The sequence below is a fragment of the Zalophus californianus genome, chromosome 2 (genome assembly GCF_009762305.2).
Source record: "Zalophus californianus isolate mZalCal1 chromosome 2, mZalCal1.pri.v2, whole genome shotgun sequence".
NCBI classification, from domain to species: domain Eukaryota; kingdom Metazoa; phylum Chordata; class Mammalia; order Carnivora; family Otariidae; genus Zalophus; species Zalophus californianus.
Genome location: NC_045596.1, coordinates 701,954 through 724,112, shown reverse-complemented (window position 1 = coordinate 724,112; position 22,159 = coordinate 701,954). Strand labels below are relative to the sequence as shown.

Sequence of the window (22,159 nt, the reverse complement as noted above, 5' to 3'; positions counted from 1 at the left end):
GATGCCATACATTATACTACATCTACATTATATAAAATGTTATGTGTGTTTGTGTTGAATGAAAGTTGTACATATTTCTCTTCCTCACCTGCAGGTGTCTGGTGTGCATAATGGAGGTGAGAGCAGACCCACATCCAGCCCCTGCCCACCCAGCAGGTGACCTGTGGAAGACAGGTAGACCCTGTGGGGCATGGAGTGTGAGCATGCACATGAGGGGGTTGTGATGCTCTAGCTCACACTGAAACTCAACCACCCAGAGCCAAGTCAAAGGTTTGCACTTGGGACCTGCCCTAGGACACCTCATCCTGTGCCTCAGGGGAGCAGAGTGGCAGTTCAGGGACTGGGTAGGTAGGGGCTCTGTGTGCCCTCCTCATGGAAAGACTTAAAGAGGGGACCAAGAGTAGCGCAGAGCTGGTGGGCGCAGGTGAGAATGACTGCAGGGTAGTGAATGCATTTGTGGATCATGGGCCTGAGATGGTGTTCCTAGGTGCTCATGAATGAATCTGAGATTGTATGTGGTGCCTGCTGCTGAATGAGTGTGTGTGTGTGTGTGTGTGTGTGTTTGTGCGCGCGCGCGTGTGAATGGGGTGTGCACATCTATATTCAAACTTAGCTGGGGGAGGGGTAGAGAGAGCCTAAGAGTCCCACCAGGAAGGTGGGGGCGGGAAGGAGATAATTACCTCCCTGTGATGAGAGATTATCCACCCTCCTTCCCCCAGAGGTGATTTATAATTTAAAGATAAAGAATAATCAAGTCCTGGCAAGGAAGGACACAGTGTTGTGGGTCTGATTAGAATCTCGGGATGGACCAGCATGCGGGGGAGGGGAGGGGATGGGAGCGGGAAGGCCTTGCCTCCCCCCCCCCCCCCCGCCCCAGCCCCAGTCTCCCTGAGGCTCAGCATGTCCGAGCTTGGCCCAAATTACAGCCGATTGGTCCCCCATTATTTCTCCCAACTTTTAATTTCTGCTTCCAAAGGATCATTGCCCGCGGTAATTGCAAAGGACCCGTCCTTGTGTGCGAAGCAGGCTCCGGGGACCGCAGTGTGAGGTGGCGCGCACACCGCTCGTGCACACGCCCGCGCGCACACTCACACCCATCACATTCAGCCTCACGTCCTGAAGACCCTCGCACGCGCGCTCCCACCGCCGGCCCCACCTGGGTCCCACCAGCGGCCCAAGCGCTCGCTGGCTCTGCGGCGGGAAGAGGGGAGGGCGCTGCCGAGGAGCAGTGGCCGTCTTACCCTCGGACGCCGGACGCCGGCCGGTACTTCCGAGGGCCGCAGGGCCCTGCGGTGCAAACATCGCAGCTGTAGATAAATATGCGCAAATAAAGACCCGGCCCGAGGGGCTTCTTATTTCTCCGGGCGTGGGGATGGAAGAGTTTGCCGGTGTGTCCCCTTACTTGAAGGGTATTGATTTTTATGTAGGCCGCCTGCTGTTTGTAGGATTCTTCGGTCCCCATTTTGGGGGGCGGGGGCGGGAGGGCCGTCCAGCCTCCCTCATTTTCGATCCCACTTCTAATGATTGACCCAGGGGCTGCCGGCCCCGCCCCTCGCGGGGACACAAGGCCCTAGTTTGACGACGCGAAGGGGGCGGGAGCAGAAAGGACTGGAGGGACAGAGACCCTGAGCAAGGGAGACCCAGAGACGCTAGAGGAGACCCCGAGAGGAGCGACCGGGAGAGGCGGGACCGACGCCCACGGAACGCGTGGGAGGGGGGCTGAAGACGCGAGAAAGACACCCAGAGTCTGCCCTCGAGGACCCACCCCCGCCCCAGCCGCTGAGAGACGCCGGAGCCTCGGGGACCGCCAGAGTGGCAGGACTGCGCGCCCCGGAGCCAGCGGAGAGGCCGCCTGGGCGCCGCGTCCCGCGCCGGGATGTCCCCGCCAAGTCTTAGCGCTCGCCCGCCCGCGCGCCCCGGGGCCTCCGCGGCCCCTGCGCCGATTGATCCCGCAATTATTTAAAAGCCAGGGCTGTCTCCTCCCCCTTCGCCCGGGAGGCAGGCGCACCGTTTCTGGACCAGCGGAGGCGCAGCGACGCGCCGCTGACCGCGACAGCGGCTTGCGGCCCGCACTCGGGCTCCGGGCTGCGCGTCTGTCGGTCGGGCCCGGGGCTCGGTCCGTGTGTCCCGCGCGGGGCCCGCCTCCTCCGCCCGGGACCGTTCGCAGCCAATTAGGCGCGCGCGCTAACGAGGGCGGCGGAGCCCCGCGGCCGCCTGCGGGCGCACGTGTGTGCGGCGTGTGGGCGCGTGGGCGCCGCCGGCGGGGCCGCCATAAATGCGCGGGCCGGGCGCGGCGGGCGCCTGAGGCGGCGGCGGAGGCAGCGCTGGGCAGCAGCGGCGGAGCGCGGGGCACGGCGCCGAGAGCCAGCCGAGCCGCGGCCGCCTGCGCGAGACCGTGCGGCCGCGCCAGGGCCGCCGGGGATGGGAGCCCAGTAGCCAGCGGGGCCCGAGCGGCCGGAGCGGCGGGAGGCCGGCATGAGCGCGAGCGGCCCGGCGGCTCCCGGGGACAGCCCGGCGCTGCAGCCGCCGCCGCCCGGGCCCGCCTCGGGGCCCGCACCGCCCACGCCCGCCGCCACCGCCGCCGCCGCCACCGCCCGGGACGCCATGGACGGGCGCGCCGAGCTGCCCGCCTTCCCCCGGGCCGGACCCCCGCCGCTCGCAGCCAGCGACACGGTGCCCGCGGCGCCCGAAGGGGCCGGGGCTGCCCGGCCTGGCCCGCCGCCGCGCCCCACCTCCTTCTCGGTGCTGGACATTCTGGACCCCAACAAGTTCAACAGCAGAAGACGCCGCTGTGTGCTTCTGGGCCCCGTGCCGCCCGCCGCGTGCGCGCCGTGCGCCCCGGCCCCGTGCGCCCCGGCCCCCGCCGCCCCGGGACGCCCGCCGCGCGCAGAGGAGCTGGAGCGCCGCGCCCTCGCCGCCGCCGGAGGAGCTGGAGCCGCCACCGGAGCTGAGCCGCCGCGTGAGTAGGACGCGGCCCGCTCCGGTCGCGGGAGCCGGGCGACGGGCCGCATCTATGCGTTTACGCTCCCGGGCCCCTCGGCGAGCGGGGCCAGCCGAGTGCCAGGGCTCAGTGCAAAGTTCGCAGCGCGCGGGGCTCCGTCCGACCCGGACTCCGGGGCCGCTGCCGCTGCCGCCCCGCGCCTCCCGGGATGGCTCCGCCGGGCGGGTCCCAGGGCTGCGGGGCTGCAGGGCCGGCCTTGGAAGGTAGTTGGTGCGGAGGAGGAGGGGACCTGCGAGGCGGCGGGCCCGTGACCTCCCCGCCCCCACCGCCGCCCGAGGCCTCCCTCCCCCTTTCCTCCTTCTCCTCCTTTTTTTTTTTTTTTTTTTTTGGACAAATCAGACTAATTGTGACAAAACGCTGGTTATCTCTGGAAAAACAATTAAATCCCTTCGATTACAGTTAAGGGGAAATGTGCTTAGCGGCGGAAAGCGGCCGGTAATGGGGCGGCCCGCGCCCCCGGCCCGGTCGATATCCCATTACGGCAGCATGCATATCTCTTTCAAGCACCTTGCAAACTCCCCCCGAACATCTAAATTATAGGGTCAAAATTCGGATAATTACTCGATTAAAACCTATTACACTTATTAGGGGCCGCTATTGATCGAGAATTGCATTCGACCGGCTCCTGATTGCTTTTGGTGCCCCCCTCTCCGGCCCTTCCTCCCTCCAACTTCCCAGCCCCTCTGCAGAGCAGGGACGGGAGCTCAGGGTGGACAGGGCTGGGGCCGCTGTCTTGGGGCCTAGGGGCCTCTGGGTACCTGAGCTCGCCTGATCCAGGTGTGGTCTAGATGAAGAGCAAACCCAGGTTGGCTGGAGGGGAACCCTTCGGGCTCTCGGCCTAGCCGGGGTTCTGGAAGTCTCCACCCAGAGCCTCCACCCGCATGGGGAGCCCATCCCAGCGAAAGGCCCTGTCTCTTGGTTTGGGGGGGGGAGCCTGGTCAGGTCCTCTTCCTCCTCAGACTACCCTGACAAGGTAAAACTAGATGGCCAGGTGCTCTCAGGGTCCCCTAGGGGACAGCCTGCTCCTGCTAAGGGGTGTGGGTGGGGCCCCCCTGCCACCACCACCCCCCCCCCCGCGCCCCCACACCTGCCCTCCTGACTTCCATGCAACCTCTGCAGTTGCCCTGGGGAAGTCTGCTAGCGCCCAGTTTGACATTTATTCTCCGGGTTCTTGATGCCAACCTGACTCAGCAGCGGGGTCTTGGTGCCCGACTGGGTAGCGCTGCGTACAGCACCTGCCCTGGCTTTTCCTCATGGCTGCACCACCACCTGTGGGGTTCAGTCTGCATAGATGCCCTCCCAGGCCCTGCCCAGGACAGACTCTTGTCTTCCAAATTTTCCACACTCGAAATGCAGCCACCTCAGGGGCCTCTGCTTGGAGGACTGGAGCTTCTGCGCCGACTGGACCTAGCGGGGACACCACCCCCACCCCCCGAGTTAGGACTGCTCAGGACCCCCACCGCCCAGGCCAGGACCCCCTGGTCAGGACCCGGACCGGCCGGGCTTTCAGCGGAGGGGCGGAGGGCTGCCCAGTTCCAGGGCCCGGAGGCTTGAGGTGGAAATGGGCGGCCGGGTTTGGTCCCCAGAAGTTCCCTCCCGGCGGCCGGCTCCCTCCCCACCCCTGGCCTCTGGCTCGTCGGCTCTAAAATGCCCAGTAATTGTCTGGCCCACGCCTTTCCGTAATTGGAGGGTAATATACGCCGAAATAAATTAAATGGCCGTTAACTAGTTTGAACATTACACAAAATGAGTTTAATTAAGTTCGTATCTGCCCCGCGGATCGATCGGAGCTTTCCCTCCGCCGTAAGCCCCGCGCGCGGCCCCGGCCGGCCCGGCTCGGGCAGAGGCACCGAGGCAGGGACGGAGAGCAGACGCGGGCGGGCGCGGAGGGAAGCGGGGAGGGGACGAAACGCCAAGAGAAAGGGCAGGAGGGCAGTCCCGCGGAGAAGCGACGGCGCGGGGGAGGGGGCGCTTCCCGGGGCGGGGCGGCCCGAGAGCAGGAGCGCGCGGAGGGCAGGGCGCCGCGTCCTAACGTCGTGTCCTCCCCGCCCGCCCGCCCGCAGACGCCGGCGACCCCTACAAGGCGGACGAGGCCGAGGCCAGCGGCTACAGCGGCGGCGGCGGCCGCAGCCCGAGCGCGGACGAGGCTCCCGACGCCGACTACGACGACGAGGCGCCCGACGCGGGGACTGCGCGCGGCGCGGAGGAGGTGCGGGGCGGCGGCGGCGGCCTCGCGGCCCGCGGGTCGGGCTGCCCGGGCGCGGCCGAGGCCGAGGCGGCCCCCGGCGCGGCGGATGAGGCTGCGGCCCCCGGCCCCCGCGGGAACTCGCCTGGAGCCCCGGGCCCGCCTGGGGCCTCGGCGGCGGCGGCGCCGGGGGCCGCGGGGACGACCCCACAGGGCGCGGCGGCGGCGACGAAGCCCAAGCGGAAGCGCACGGGCTCGGACTCCAAGTCCGGGAAGCCGCGGCGCGCGCGCACCGCCTTCACCTACGAGCAGCTCGTGGCGCTGGAGAACAAGTTCAAGGCGACGCGCTACCTGTCGGTGTGCGAGCGCCTCAACCTGGCGCTGTCGCTGAGCCTCACCGAGACGCAGGTGAAGATCTGGTTCCAGAACCGCCGCACCAAGTGGAAGAAGCAGAACCCTGGTGCCGACACGAGCGCGCCGACCGGCGGCGGCGGGGCAGCGGGGCCGGGCGCGGGGCCGGGCGCTGGGCTGCCCGGCGGCCTCAGCCCGCTCAGTCCGTCGCCGCCCATGGGCGCGCCGCTCGCCATGCACGGCCCCGCCGGGTATCCGGCGCACGGCCCCGGCGGCCTGGTGTGCGCCGCGCAGCTGCCCTTCCTGTCGAGCCCGGCAGTGCTGTCGCCCTTCGTGCTGGGCTCGCAGACCTACGGCGCGCCCGCCTTCTACGCGCCGCACCTCTGAGCGCGGCGGCGGACTGGGACCCGAAGGCGCCTGCCGCCCGGGCTTTTGTAAGGCCTCGGTCGTGGACTCTGTATATAGCCGGTTGCTACAGAAGAGTTTTAAATTTATAAATGACTGTACGCGTCAGGGCCGGGCTCGGCCCGCTCGGAAGCACTTTGCTGAACTTTACTCAATCAATAAACCGCAGGAGGCTGCACCCGCGTCCCTCAGGCTCCCGCGCTGCCCTCGCCAGTCGGTGGGGACTTACTTCATCACTACCGAGGCGCCTCGGGCTGTTGGACCGGGCGCTGGGTTCAGGCCCCAGTTTCCCCGCTGGCCGGGTGTCCCATGGCCAAACTCTGCGGTGCGGTGGCGCCTGGGCTCCCCCCCCCCCCCAACACACACGCACTTGGGGCTGAGCGACTGTCTGCTGTCCAAGAGTCTCCGGTCCCCACGTCTCCCCTTCCCCCACCGGGGGACCCCATGGCTTCAGGGACATCCCCCTTCCTCCTCTGTGTAGCCTTAGGGGGCTCTTAGGGGGGAGGAAGCCCGGCGGAGCAGAGCCGGGCACAGGGTCGGGGCTGGGAGCAGCACTGTCCCCTGGGCACCTACCCCTGTAACCCGCACCCAGAGCACCAGGCCGGGGCAGGTCGGTTGGGCACATGCGCCCCCCAGGCCCGGCAGGGATGAGCTCCCATCGATTCCCAGAGGAGGGAAGCTGGGGCTCCCCAGGCTCCAGCGGCTTGTCCAAGGGCGCCGGAGCTGGAAGGCAAGCCCGGCCCGCACGAGTCCAGCGCTCCAGCCCAGCGCGGCCACCTCTTCTCCAACGACTCGCGGGTCCCGCTCTGGGCGCGGTCTCCACACGGGTTCCTGGAGCCCTGGGAACATCGGGAAGGGAGAGGTGGCGGCGCTGAGCTGGTGGCTGCCCGACATGAGAGCCAAGGCTGTGGGGACACAGGCCCGGGGACACGGTGAGGGAGGGGTCCCCACAGCAGCACCGCCTGGACTTGGGAAGAGCTCAGAGGGGTAGCAGGATGCCGGGCGCTGTGGGGCCCGTGCTCCCACCCAGCCCTGCGGCTGGTGTGCGCCGAGCCCTGCGCCGCAGAAGGAGCTGGCTGCACTTGGGAACACGTCTTCTCTAGGCGTGCATCCCCCCCATGTGTGAGGAGCCGGCTGAGATCTCAGACCTTGTCCCGGGCACTAGGTAGCCCGCCAGCATCCACTCCGGGGAGGGCTGAGGCTAGGTTGGGGAGCGAGAGGGCCTGCGAGGGTGGGGGGCTGCACTGGCCTGGGCAGGAGTGGAGAGAGCCACCCCGCTTGCCTTCCCCATCACCAGTGGGTAAAGGGCCGCTGAGGGGCAGCCCCCAGCCCATCGGGCAGCTGGGGTGGGGCTGGGGGTAAAGGCCGCTGGGACCACCCTGCCCACTGCTGTGGCTGGCCTCCTGCAGGCTGCTCTGCTTCAGAACATCCGGTCCTCCCCGCCCCGCTGCTCTCCATCTGCACGGCACTGGCACCAGGACATTTTCTGCTAAGTAACCCTGCTGACGTTGTCAGCCCCACGAGGGGGGCTCTCCCGCTGGCAGAACTCAAGTCTGCTGAATCTAACAGGGGAGGGTGGAGGGATGGGGACACCCCTGGTCCCACCACCGAGGCCTGGGCATCCAGGCTATAGGCAGCTGACAGAAGACCCAGGGCTCCAGAAAGTTCCAGAGGGCTCTTGGCCTAAAGTCAAATCACCAGCATTATTGCGCACTTAGCCCAACCGGGCTCGAGGGGCTGCCAAGCAAGAAGCTAGAGCCTCCACCTCCTGGGAGCAGGGACGGCAGCTCCAAAGGTGCTGGGGTCTCCCCTAAGCCCACCTTGCTTGAGCTCAGCGGGGCCTGCTGCATCACAGCCCTCAGAGGGAGAGGATGAGGTAGACCAGGTACAGCCACCCTGGGAGTCTGCCCAGTGCCTCCGTGGTGCCCAGGCCCCCGCGAGCCGGCACTCCCAGCCTGAGCTGGAGGCAGAGGCGAGTGGTGGCTTTCCTGGCCCCTTATCACTGTCCCCCACCACGGGGGCCCCACCTTGGTGTTAGTGCCACAAAGGGCTGTCTCCGATCCAGGATCTGAATGCACTCTGGGACGGTCCCTCCTCAAGCTCCTAGGACCAGTCCTGGCTGCGGTCTGCATCCACCGGCATCCCAGAACACACCCAGGTCATCTCTGTCTCCTGTCGAGCAAGGCCCAGGCCCTGCGGGTGTGAGCCAGGACACATACAGGCCTACCTGAAGGCCTCGCCTCTCCTGCCCAGGGACTGCTGAGCCCAGACAGAGGCAGAGCTCGCTCCCCGTGAGGCCACTCCCCACACCACTCGGCCCTCCTCTCTTCCCTCCATGCCCACCCACAGCTGCCTTGCTATTAGGATTGGCTTTGGCTGCATGAAAGAGAAAATCCAAACGAACACAAGTTGAAAGGAGATTATTCATTTTCTCTTGTGTGAGGGACATCTGGTTACTGGCAGCCCCAGGCAGCTATGACACCTACACAGAGTCCTTGGAAACCCTCCTCCATCCCACTGTCTGCTACAGCATCCCTGGGCTGGGCCCTCGTCATCCTCAGGGACCCAGATGAAGGGCGACGCTCCGGCCATCACATCCCCATTCCAGGCAGCGGACAGGAAGGAAAGGAGAAGAGGGGGAACACCCCTTTTCCTTTTAAGGCGCTTTCCCAGAAGCCCACGTAACACAGCTGCTCACAACTCATTGGCCAGAGCTTGGTCACATGACCACTCCTAGCCAAGGGAGGCTGGGAAATGTAGTTTTTAAAGCTGGTGGCGACTTACTCTTCGTAAAGAGGGGAGAATGGGTATGGGGGCTGCCAGCGGACCTGCCACCCTCACAGCTTGGCCCGCTTTCCCGCCTACCTGCCCCGCTCCAGTCTCGTCAGCTTTGCTCCGTCCCTCCTCCCCGGCAGCTGGGCCTCACCCTGGAGAGGGCACTCACCCGGCCGGCAGCCGGCCGCCCCGCCCCGCCGTGTCCACCTCCCTCTCTCCACGGCCGCCCACCTCCCCTCCCACTGCCCGCCCAGGCCACCTGCCCGCGCGCAGGGCGCCCTCGCTTCTCACCCACTCTTCCCCGCTGGGCCGTGTCCACACCCTCCTTCCGCTCCACCCTGGGGAGCGTCCCGCCGACGCCTTCCAAGCCAGTTACCCAAGGAGCTGTCTACACTCGCTGTCTACACCGGCCTCTTCACCAGCTTCTCCACTTGAGCCCGCGCGGCCCCTGCCCCGCCGCCTGGCCAGTTCCGCTGCTGCCCCTTCGCTCCGCCGCCCCCGCTGGACCCCGGGCTCCGCGGACCCCTCGCGCCGCGCCTGCCGCCCCGCGGGGGTGAGGATGAGCGCAGCTCCGCCGCCGTCGGGGAACGCGGCCCCAGTCCACCTCACTCCCCAACCCCAGGACCCGCTGCTGTCCTCGCTCCCCCGCCTGCCCTCCCCTCCCCGGCCGTCACGCCCTGGTCCACGTGGTGCCCTCCCCACATGGCGGCAGAAGGCCCTTCTGTGGCCGCCTCTTCAGGCCCGCGGCCCTCCGACGACCAGTCACTGCCTGTGCCCTCCCGCTCCTCCTCCCTTACCGGCAGAGTCGCTTGTGACCACTCGCCCCTGCTCCCAGCAAGCCAGCCCGGCCGTCACATCCCCCATCCCCAAGTGGCACCCAGGGCCCAATGTGGGGTCCCCAGGTCTCTGCCCCGGGCCACTTGAGGTTCGCATGGCTCTCTGAAGTGTCACTCAGCTCAGAGGGCCCTTCCTAGGCTACTGGAGGGATCAGGTGAGGCTTCCTGGAGGGGGTGGTATTTCCATGGGGAGGGTAAGGGGGCATACAGCCTGGGGCACCCAGGGGCAGCAGGTGGTCACAGCTGGGGGGAAATGGGGGTCAAGCAGGTCATTCTCAGGGACGTAGGGACTGTCACACATAGGTCCATGAGGGAAGGGGGTTCTCCTCCATTCCGGGGCCCCATTCCCCACAGGCAGGTGACAACTCCAGGACGCCACATCCCACTCCACCCCAGACAGCCCTGTGCGATGGCCCTTTCAGAGCAGCCGGCTGAGGGCTGATCTATTCACCCTCTTGCCTGGACATAGGGGCTGCTGGTAGCTGGATGCATATCCCCAGCATAAAAGACTGCATTTTTTGCTTCCTGGGCAGCTGGACACTGCCATGTGACTAAGTCTGGCTAAAGCAGCAGGACACCTTTGAAAAGGCTCTTCACAGGAAATGGAGGTATACCCCCTCCCCTCCTTCTGTCCCCATACCCTGTGATGGCTGGAGCCCCAGCAGCCAGCTTGGGGATGGAGGCCCTATGCATTGATGCCAGGAAGAGAACAGCCCCAACGATACCAGGGGTGTCTTCTCACCGGCTTGGGGCACCCACCTTAGGGTTTTCCGTGCAGAAGCACACATAAATCCTGTGTTGGAGTTAGCTAATTCTGTGACACCGTTTCTGTAGTAGTCCATCCAACCCCAGTCCTGAGGTCATGACTCTGGAATGATGCTCCCTGGGCCCTGCCCATCCTCCCTCCTGCCGTCTGCTCTGGACGGGGACAGCAGGGCCCGTCCAGCCCATGCTCCACCAGCAGCCCCTATGGCCCCTGAGTTGTTTCACAAAATGCCCCCCTCCCCCGCACCTCTTGCTGTCTAAGTACCTCAAAGTGAACAGAAAGCAGTCTCTGACGTAAAAACACAGCACAAGGCTAGTCGTCACAACGGCGTGGTAGCGCGCGCACAGGCGAGTCGGTGGGGCAGAAGCACTGTCCCTCGGTATCGACAGGGGAGAAGGTGGTGCCCCACATCCGCTAAAGAAATACTGGTTTGTCAAGAAATGGAGGATGCAGCTGGGCAGCTATTTGAAATAGAAAACTGGATTTCCTGGGTCATGTTTTATATTAAAATAAATGATAAATAGATTAGTGAGATTTAAATGTAGAAATGCAACCCATAAAAGTACCAGAGGAAACACAGAAAAAATTTTTAATATAATCTTTGGGGAAGGGACACAGAGACTCAGATACACGAACATCCTCGCGGCAAAACATTAGCAAAGTCAGCAGACAGGAAGTATTTGCAACTTGTCACATGGAGCTAGTTTTCTTAATGAACAAAGAACTCCTACACTTAAATAAGCCAACAAACCAACAGGAAAATGAGCAAAGGCTATGGATGCACAACTCAGAAAAGGAGCAACAATGAGCACTTTACCGTACGAAAAAATGCTCAACAGCTCACTCGTAAGAGACAGGGCGGTTATAACCCCGAGGTGCCAGTGTTCCACAGGGCTTGGCAAAGATCAAGATGCTCACCACCACACTGAGGGAGGGAGGGTTCCGGAAGTCAGTGTTCGTGCAGGTCGCTTCTGGGAAAGCGAGCTAGAATCCCGGGGACTCGGCCCACACACACACACGGCTGTGCGCTGGAGACGCGTGCACACAAGCGCATCTGCGGCAGGACCGCTAGGAACAGTAAAGGGCTAGGAAGGGCCTTCCTGCCCAGTAATCGGGACTGCTCAAAATGCCACAGAACCCGGGGGAAAACTGACAAAATTAACTTTTTCAAAACTCTGGAAATTAACCAAACACCCGTAACAATCCAAGGAGGGTTTACCCTAGAAAAATGGCTCAGTCTTGGTGGGAAGGGCAAACCTGGTGGCATTTTCAGTTACTCTTCTCATTCCCTCTCTCCAGCTCTGCAGTGGCTTTACACACCCAGCAGCCTTGGGGCCACAGGAGCCTGGAGATCAACAGCCTGGCAGCCACTGGGAGGGGAAGACTGGGTCCCAAAGCCCCTCCCTCAGAGACTCGTCACTACTGGAATCGTCAGGCTGCTATCCGGAAAAAACCCATTCTCCAGGCTTGTCTTTTTTTCTGGCCTGACTCAACCGGCTCAGTGCAGGTCTGTCGAGAACAATCAGGGATACTGTTTAATAACGAGCAGCCTGCAGTGGCAACTTCCACTTGGCCAAAGAAGAGGCTGGTGAAAAATCTCAAAAGGCCTGAAAAGTACATAGCTCTCACCACTGGCTGAACTTGAGGCCCCGAAAAAGCAGGAAGTGTGAGCTAAGGCAGAGGTGGCAACTACCTGGCTGAGCGTTCAAGGTGTGCCCAACACACACACAGCTTTCTGCCAAAACCCACAAGACTTCTTGGATCAAAGCATTTAAGGAAGTCTCTGTCCAATCATTAGCTGATCACTAAGCTGACCAAACAGAGACTTCAGTGGCCAAGCACGACAAAGAATATACATTTTTACATAGTTAGTCCAGAAAAGACACTAAACAAATAGCAACAACAAATTGTGGGGAGGGGGGGATCTGATTTCCAGAGTTGCCACCTTATATCATCTAAAATGTCTAATTTCAACAAAAAAATTATGACACACAAGGAAACAGGTAAGTATGGCCCATACATAAGGAGAAGAGTAGTCAGTGGAAACTGTCCCTGAACAAGCCCAAGGCTGAACTTATTAGACAAATACTATAAACCAGTTCTTATAAACATGTTCAAAGAAGTAAAGGAAGCCATGTCTAAAGAATTAAAATATGAGATAATGTTTCACCAAATAGAAAACATTGGTAAAAAGAAAGAAATTATAGAAGAGAACCAAATAGAAAATTCTGGACTTGGAAAATACAAGTGAAATGAGAAATTCATTAGAGCAACGAAATATTAGATTTTAGTTGGTAAAAGAAAGAACCTGGGACCCTGAAGATAGATCAATAGGTCTATTGTGAGGAACAGAAAAAAGAAAGAAAAAAATGAACAGGGCCTCAGGGATCAGAGAGACACCACCAACCACCTGATATACACATAATGGGAGTCCAGTGACAGGAAGAGAGAGAGAGGGGGAGAGAGAGGGAGAGAGAGGGAGGGAGAGAGAGAGAGGCAGAAAGAACCTTTGAAGAAATAATGGACCCAAACCTCCCAAATTTGATGAACGACAACCTCTACATCCAAGAAGCCCAACAAATTCTAAGGAGGACACATGCAAAGAGATCCGTAACTAGACACATAGTTAAAACTGTTAAAAGTCAAAGACAAAGAGCATTTTAGAAGCAGCAAGGAAAAAACCCAACTTATTGTATACAAAGCATTTTCCAAAATCCCAACTTAATGACACTGGCTTCTCATCAGAAACTGTGGACACCAGAAGGCAGTGGGATGATACATTCAAAGTGTTAGAAGACAAAGACTATTAACAACATACTGAAATCTAGCAAAGCTATTCTTCAAAAGTGAAGAAGTTAAGACATTCCACATAAACAAGAATGGGGACAATTCGCTGCTAGCAGACCTATCCCCTCAAGAAACACTGCAGGGAGCCCTTCAGACCAAAGTGAAAGACACTAGTCAAATCCACGGAAGAGACAGACAGTGCAGGTAAAGGAACCACACAGCCAGAGAGCAGACACTATACACGTATTTTTGTTTGTTAAACCTTTTGTTTTCCTATCTGACTTTAAAGAGCTATATAAAGCAATAATCACAAAACTATGCTGATGGGCTCACAATCTATAAAGGTGTAATTTGTATGACAAAAATCACACAAAGGCGCTAGGAGGGACACACCTTTATTAGAGCTTTTGTACACTCCTGAAACTAAGCTGGTATGAAGCCAAACTAGACTGTATTTACTTGTTCACTGGAATCTGCAGAGCAACCACTAAGGAATTCCCCCCAAAACAAAAATTCAGTGAAAGACACAGGGGAATTCAGCGAACATCCATCTAACACACACACACACGGCAATGGGGAAAAGAGGAAAAAGACATGTAGAAAAACTGAAAAATGACAGACATAAATCTTCCCTTATCAGTAAGTACATTAAAGGTAAATGGACTAAATATCACACTTGGAGGCAGAGATCAGCAGAACAGATTAAAAGCCACAATCAGCTGTTTTCAAGGAGCACGTCAGACTCAGACACCAAAACTACAAGGGTGGAAGAGGATGTGCCACACAGTTTCCACAAGGCATATGGACATCATACAAAAGAGACTTTAAGACAAAAGCTGTTACTAGACACAGAGAAGACCCCATTACAAAAGGGTCCCTCCATCAGGAAAAATAACAGTATATGGAGAACAACTGGGTTGAAGGTCAGTGGGGAAAGAGAAGACAAAAATGACACTGTGAACCACGTTGACTTAACACGTATCTACAGAACACTCAACAACAGAACAGTTTCTCAAGTGTACATGGAACATTCTCCAGGATACAGATATAAAATACATTTCAAAGCACTGAAATCATACACAATATATTCTTTGGCCACATGGAATAAAATTAGAAATCAAATAACAAAAGAAAATTTGGGAAATTAACAAGTATGTGGAAAATTAAACCAACTCCTGAATAATCAATGGGTAAAAGAAATTCAAGAGAAATTAGAAAATACTTGGAGATAAAGATGAAAGACAACATACCAAAACTTATGCAATGAAGCTAAAGCAGTGCTTAGATGAAACTTACAGTTGTAAACACCTACCTGAAAAAGAAGCTAGACCTCAAATCAATAAGCTAATCTTCTATCTTAAGAAACTAGAAAGGCAACCCAAAGTAAACAATAAAGATCAGAGCGGAAATTAACAAAACAAAAAATGAAAAAAATGAGAGAAAAATCAACAAAACCAGAAGTTGGGTTTTGAATCAATCAATAAAATTGATAAGCCTTTAGTTAGACAGGCCAAGCACATTTTAAAAAGTGAGAAAACACTCAGATTTTTAAAACCAGGAATGAAAGAAGAGACATTGCCAGCAACCTTAAAGAAATAAAAAGAATTACAAAGGAATACTGTAAACAACTGTATGTCAACAAATTACAACCAAAGACCTATATGAAATAGACAAATTCCTAAAAATATAGAAACTACTAAGACTGATTCAAGGAAAAACAGGAAATCTAAACAGATCTATAATAAATAAAGATAATAAATTAATTTTTTAAAGATTTCATTTATTTGTCAGGGCAAGAGAGAGAGAGAGAGAGAGAGCACCAGCAGAAGGAGCGGCAGAGGGAGAGGGAGAAGCAGAATTCCCGCTGAGCAGGGAGCATTTGGGACTTGATCCCAGGACCCTGGGATCATGATCTGAGCCGAAGGCAGAAGCTTAACCAACTGAGCCACCCAGGCACCCAAGATAATAAATTAAAAACAAAAAAACAACAACAAAAGAACTTCTCACAAGGAAAAGCCCAGGACCAAATGACTTCACTGGTGAATTCCACCAAATGTTTAAAGGATTAACACAAATCCTTCATAAACTCTTCCAAAAAACAGACGAGGAAGGAACATTTCCCAACTCAATCTATGAGGCCAGTACTACTTTGATACCAAAGCCAGACAAGGACATCATAAGAAGAAAAGTGTATGGTAATATCTCTTATGAGCAAAGACACAAAATTCCTTAACAAAATACTAGCAAACCAGGTCATTGGAATCGCAGAATATTAGCAAACCAAGTGCAATAACATAAAAAGAATTATATATCAGACCAAGTGGGATTTATCCCATGAACGCAAGGGTGGTTCAGCATATGAAAAACAATTCATGTAGTATACCATCGCAACAGAATAATGAACAAAAACCACACGACCATTTTAATAGATATAGAAAGACATCTGACAGAATTCAACATCAAGACAAAAACACTCAACAAACTAGAATTAGAAGGAACTTTCTCAGCTGGCAAAAAGCATCTACAAAAACCCACAGCCAACACCATTCTCAATGGTGAAAGACTGAAAGCTTTCTCCCCAAAACCAGGAACAAGATGAAGATATCTGCTCTCACCACTGCTATTTGACATTGTACTGGAGGTTCCTAATTTGCCAAGGCAATTAGGCAAAAGAAAGAAAGGCATCCAAATTGTAAAGGAAGCATTCTATTTGCAGATGACATGATTGTGCATAGAGAAAATCCCAAGGAATCTACACACACACACACACACACACAATTAGAACTAACCGAGCTCAGCACGGTTTCAGGCTACAAGACCAACATACAACAATCAGTTGTATTTCTATACATTAGCAATGAACAATCCAAAAATGAAATTCAGAAAACAATTATATTTACAATAGCATCAAAAAGAATAAAATATTTAAGAATAAATTTAACAAAGTAAGTACAAAACTTGTACACTGAAAACAACAAAAAACTGTTGAAATAAGCTAAAAAACAGCCAAATAGTAAGAATATCCCAAGTTCATGAGTCATAAAACTTAATATGAAGATGACAATACTTTCCAAAGTGATCCCTAGATTCAACAAAATCTCTATCAAAATCTCAGCTGCCCTTTTTTGGTAGAAATTAACAAGCCGATCCTAAAATTCATTTGGAAATGCAAGGGACCCAGAAGAGCCAAGATAATCTTGAAACAGAACAAAGCTGGAGGACTTCCTTTCAGGGTTCAGAACTTACCGCAAAGCAAGATGAACCAAGACACTGCAGCACCGGCATAAGGATATGTAATAGGTCAGTGGAAGAGAACGGAGAAACCAGAAATAAACTCTTAGATTCATGGCCAACGGATGGTCAGCAAAGGTGTCACGGTAACTTGGTGGGGAAAGAATCATCTTCTCAACACACGGCGCTGGGACAACCGGAATCCACACACAGAGGAATGAAGTCGGATCCCTACCTCACACCGTATACAGAAATTAACTCAAAACGGATCAAAGACCTAAATTTAAGAGCTAAAAGTATAAAACTCTTAGAAGAAAATGTAGGAGTAAATCATAATCTTGGATCAGGCCAGGTGCTCAGGACACCAGAAGCACACAAAACGAAAGAAAAAGTAGATATTGGATGTCATTAAAATTAACGACTTAGTGCTTCAAAGGGCATCACTGAGAAAGTGAAAAGAGAATGGGAGAAAATACTTACAAACAATACAAGGGTCTAGAATATATAAAGAATTTTTTTTTTTAAGGTTTTATTTATTTCAGAGAGAGAAAGAGAGAGAGAGCACAAGCAGAGCAGCAGAGGGAGAGGGAGAAGCAGACTCCCCGCTGAGCAGGGAGCCTGATGCAGGACTCGATCCCAGGACCCTGAGATCATGACCTGAGTTGAAGGCAGATGTTCAACCAACTGAGCCACCCAGATGCCCCTAGAATATATAAAGAATTCTTACAACTCAAACAATGCAATTGAAAATGGGCAAAGGATCTGAATAGATATTTCTCCAAAAAAATACACAAATGGCCAATAAGCACATGAAAAGGTAGTATAAGTAGTCATTATGAAAATACAAATTAAAATGCAAATCAAGATACCACCTCAGGGGCATCTGGGTGGCTCAGTTGGTTAAGTGTCTGCCTTCGGCTCAGGTCATGATCCCAGGGTCCTGGGATCAAGCCCCGCATCAGGCTCTCTGCTCAGAGGGGAGTCTGCTTCTCCATCTGCCTCTGCTCCTCCCCCCTCTCATGTTCTCTCAAATAAATAACATTTAAAAAAAAAATAAAAGATACCATTTCATACCAAGATGGCTAAGATGAAACACAGATAACGTGTTGGCAAAAACACAGAGGAACTGGAACCCTCACGCACTGTGGTGTGAATGTAAGTCAAATGGTGCAACTGCTGTGCAAGTCTGGTGGTTCACCAACAAGTTAAACACAGAGTTGCCAAGAGAGCTAGCGATTCCACTTCTGGGCATAAACCTCAAAGAAATGAAAATCTATGTCCACACAAGACTTGCACACACGTTCACAGAAGCATCGCTCATCATAGCCAAACAGTGTGAGAACAACCCAAATGTCTGTGATAAACAGATAAACAGCGTGCTGTGCCCACACTTCGGTGTCATCAGTGGGCAGTAAAAGGGCCCAGGGCTCTGACACATTCCACAACATGGAAGAACCCAGGAGACACTGTGCTAAGTGGACTAACCAGACACGAAAGGCCACGTGTTGCTAGGATGCTGTCCACCCAGAAAGGACAAAGCCACAAACAAATCAGGAAGGGCCAGGGGCTGGAGGAAGGAATAGGGGAGTGACTGCTAACAGGGACAGGCTTTCTTCTGGGGTGATGGAAAGTTCTGGAACCAGGTGGTCCAGGTTGTACAACGCACTTCATGCCACACTTAAGTGGTACACTTTGAAAGGGTGAATCCTAGGGTGTGGGAGTATAAAGCTATTTTTTGAAAAACACAAAAGCAGAGAGGTAGTTGTTGACATTCTAATGCAGAACCATCACCAAAACGCTCTGTGAGCTGGAAATGCAAGCTGCGACGCTGAACGGTTCACTTCCCAGCTTGTCTTAAAAAAAAAGTGTTTACATAAAAGTGTGAGGGTTCCTAGAGTCTCCCCCGAGTCCCTCCTACTGCCCAGGGAAAAGGCGGGGAAGTGGGGCTTGGGGTGACATGGGTACAGGCTTTGCAAGATGCCCCACTGAGCCACGCTGCCCATGTCACCTCCAGGCTCTCAGGCGGGCCAGACCCATAACCCGGATGGCTGTGGCTCCCCAGGGCAGGGGGAGTCCATACCTCTGGGGCACTGTGACTAGAATACACACTCTTTCCTCACACGAAACACACATATAACAACAGTGGCTGTGGTTACAGCTCAGTCCTGTGTCTGCGCTCCGATCCTGGTGCCCTGGCCGAGGGAAGAGCAGACAACCAGAGGGGACCACACACACCCAGGCTGGCCCTCTAAGTCAGTGCATAGTTAAACTGGTTTGCAAACTTCTCATGCTTCTTCCGGTCCATCTGATTCATGGCTGTGACCACCCTCTGCACAGCGGCCCTGTGGGGAAAGCAAAGCAAGACGTGATCAGGGAAGCCCAGCCAGGTCTCCGGGCTCCGACCGTCGTCTGGCTGGGATCAGGCCATGGTCCCCAGCGGCTGCCACACACAGACCACTGACTCCCTGCAGATGGGTGACACAGCTCAGAAATAAAAGCAACTGTGACACGAACGTTCCCTGAGCCGTGAAGGCAGCTCCCAGGATCCCTAATCTCGCCAGCACCCAGAATGAAGGCAGAGCCTGCCCAGCAGGCTGGTGGGGGGCAGCTTCAGGGCAGATGCAACAAGGCAGCGTCAGATCCAGACCCTGCCCAGCTTGCCCAGCCACATGCATAGCGCCCCAGGACAGAGCCACGGGGCAGCACTCCAGTCCTGTAGCAAAAACATACAGACAGGCAATCAAGTCCGTCTCACTACCTGGCCTGGTTGCTGTGCTTGCTGTGCTGCCGAGTGCCTGGGCTCAGCAGGACTCTGTACCCAGGAGAAAGCCTCTGAGGCCGCCAAGCAGGGATGCCCCGCTGCCCCCCAAGTGCCCGTGTGACCGCTGGGTGCAACCCCGGGGCTCAGTCACCCGTGGCCCTTCAACAGGACAAGCTCATGGGGGCTCCGTGCGGGCACTGAGAAAGCCGCCCTCCTGTGCGACCCCACTCAGGCCAAGCACATGGTGACGCTGGCTGGGAGGATAGGAAGAGCCCCCTTCGCCCGCCACACGGAGCTGAACGCCTCCCAGGTGTCTGCTTGAGAAGCCTGGCCCATGAGGACGGCCTGATGACACCCACAACCTGAGCTTAAATCCGACCAGGGAGGCCATGGCTTCATGGGGCTTCCTACACAAGCACCCAAAATGCCTTTGTCTGCCCAGCCCCAGTGGCAGGCAGGCAGTGAGAGTGCTGGCTGGTGGCCTTCCTGCCCTGGCCCTGCCGAATTCCCAACCACCAGGCACGTCCAGCTGGGCTGCGGAGATGCCCCGTCCCTGACCCACCTCCCTGGCAGCACTGGCCAAGCTCTGCTGGAGCGGAGACCTGTGTGGTACCTCCCATCCCACCAGCCTTGGAAGGTACTCCCCTGCCGGCCATTACCAGGTGGACACCACTGGGCGCTGACCACGAGAGCACCCTTCTGGGTCATCTGGGCAAGGGAGGGCCATGGAGCTGGCTCCGTACCCGCAGTCCCCATGGAGGCCTCACCCCACCACCAGGAAATGAGGGTGTGCTGGCTGGTCAGTTGAAGCCCCTCCGCTAGAGAAGATGCTCATCCATCCCTTTGGGGTGGCCAGCTCCAGGCTCTGCTCCTGAATGGCCCACCCATGGCCCTCCTGGCTAGAAGCGCCCATCCCGCCCGGGGGGCCTGGTAGTCACAGGGAGAAATATGTAGGCGAGAGGAGCTAGGGGCCCCAGGCCTTGACAGTGTTTTGGAGCTCAGTCAGCCCACCTCCGGCATCCCCAAATCCAGGGGGGAGGGGGCAGGCATGCCGCAGGAGCTCTTACTTAGCAAACACCTTCTTGGCGATGCGTGCACGGGCGGTGTTGGCCTGCTGCTTCAGGTCGGTGAGGCCAGGGTGCCTCCTCCTCTTGCCCTTGCCTCTCCCGCTGGACCTAGATGAGCCAAGGTCCACTCCCGTGGCAGCCTCCACATCTCTCATAAACTCGGGGTCCTGCCAACCTGCAAAGAGACCCCGAGATTTCAAGACACTTCTGTCACCAACCAGAGAGCCTCTCACTCAAGCCCTGACCCCTCCTTGCCTCAAGGGTCGGCGCAGCTTGCCCACTGCCGGCCAGTGACAAAGGGGGCAGACGGCAAGGCAGAGCTCCCCACCCCCGTCTCAGGGGCCCACAGGGGTCCTGGGATAGGACCCAGAGGCCTCATCTGGTGCATCCACTGACCCCCTGCCCCGCGCAGGAAGGCAGCTGAGACGGGTGCCCGTGGCAGGCTATTTCCCTGCCTCCAGCTGGACTGGGCCCCAGCAGGCCCCCAATTACGGTGGCCAGACCCATCTGCTGACTGGTGTTTGTGCACACCAGGGGCAGCCACGGCCAACGGGTCAGGACTGGGCCGAGCTTTTTTACTGGTCCAAAGAGAACTTGGCAACAGGCTTCAGCAACAAGGGGGCAGCTCTGCTCTTCTTGCCACGTGTGGTCGGCCACGGCCCAGGCCAGGCAAGGCGGCAGGAGAAGGCGCACCAGGTCCCACAGAGCCCGGCCTCACCAGTGCGCTCATCCACCGGGGCTGAGGGAAGCTTCCACTGTCCAGGGTGCCCAAGGCCCTGCTACTGCCCTGGCTGCTCCTTCCCATCCTGGCCTCGGCTTCCTGGCCCCAGTGAGGGCTGCTCTGCCTCTGAAAGGTGGAGGCGGGCTCCATGAGCCAGGGTGCCATCCAGCCTGGCCACCTCCAGAAGGCCATCCCGGTCAGGAGTGCAACAGCACAGCCCCCTTCATGTGCCCAGACCTACGGACACCGAGCCTGGCTCACCAAAGTGTGCCAGGCGCCCCACACTCTGATGGCACCCACCATGCCCACGGGAACCCCACGGAATGTGCACCCCAGACAGATGGTTAGGCCTCCCCAAGTTGATTTTTTGAAGTGAAGGAGTACAGGGCTGCACAATTCAGATCCAGGAACGATTAATCCGAGATTAAGGAAAACTGTCTAAACAGTTTATCTCCCGTAATAAGAAGGCGCCACAGTTTAGGAGCCCAGTGAATGGAGCAATTGTTTAAACACCACGGAAAAATACCGGCGCCCGGGAGAGATGGAATGAGCATCTCAGTAAAATGAAGGAGCAATTTAAAAGCCTTTGAAGAAAATCAATAGATGCCGGGGCCACGCGGCCTTCCTGTGCGCTGGCGGGCCCTGGAGCTTGGCGTGCATTGTCACCAAGGTTAGCGCCAGGGAAAAGAAAATTGCCCCGCGTGCGAGGGAGGCGGGGATCAATAGTGTAGTTAGTAAAGAGATGCTATTTCACATCTGACTGGCCAGTGCCGGCCCGCGGCCACAGCCCGGTACCTGTTGTTAACAAGTCACCGAAGCCTGGAGAACCAGATACTCTTCAGGGCTGACACAAAAAATACGCACTTAATTTGCTCCTGAGTGTGAGCCACCAGGGAAGGCCTCGCCCTGCGGATTAGCAGGTCAGGGGCCCCCCTTGCCGCCGTCCAGGGCCCAGGGTGGCTCAGACACAGTGTCAGCCTGAAATCTCACATCTGTCAAAGGGAAAAACCCCACTAATGACGACAAACACAGCCAGGCTGGGACCCTCACGTGCAGGCCAGTGCTGCACCCACGCACATGGCCGCCTTCCCTTCATCGGGGCTCTGGGTCGGCGATGTGGCTTTCTTGGGACAGCGAGAGCCCCAGGCAGCCAGGACCTCCAGCCCAGAGCCCAGGCTTGACAAACCACAGGGACACTGAGACAGATCAGGGATCTGGGGGGTACCCCCCAATTCTGAGAGTGCCCACATGCTGCCCAGACAGTGACGGCCAC

General features: G+C 56.8%; 2 protein-coding genes across 2 annotated transcripts in view; one reads left to right on the top strand and one right to left on the bottom strand.

Moving 5' to 3' along the window:
* The first annotated feature begins 2,475 nt into the window (after positions 1-2,475).
* Positions 2,476-5,924, top strand: NKX1-1 (NK1 homeobox 1). The gene is made up of 2 exons (XM_027599676.1): positions 2,476-2,959; positions 5,065-5,924. The coding sequence occupies exons 1-2, from the start codon at positions 2,476-2,478 to the stop codon at positions 5,922-5,924; spliced, it is 1,344 nt and encodes a 447-aa protein (XP_027455477.1).
* Positions 5,925-17,297: 11,373 nt separating this feature from the next.
* Positions 17,298-22,159, bottom strand: part of UVSSA (UV stimulated scaffold protein A) — a 27,486-nt gene continuing 22,624 nt past the window's right edge. The window contains 2 exon segments of the mRNA XM_035726141.1: positions 17,298-18,679; positions 20,166-20,340. Of these exon segments, the coding sequence (XP_035582034.1) occupies positions 18,586-18,679; positions 20,166-20,340 (269 nt within the window). The 3' untranslated portion in view covers positions 17,298-18,585.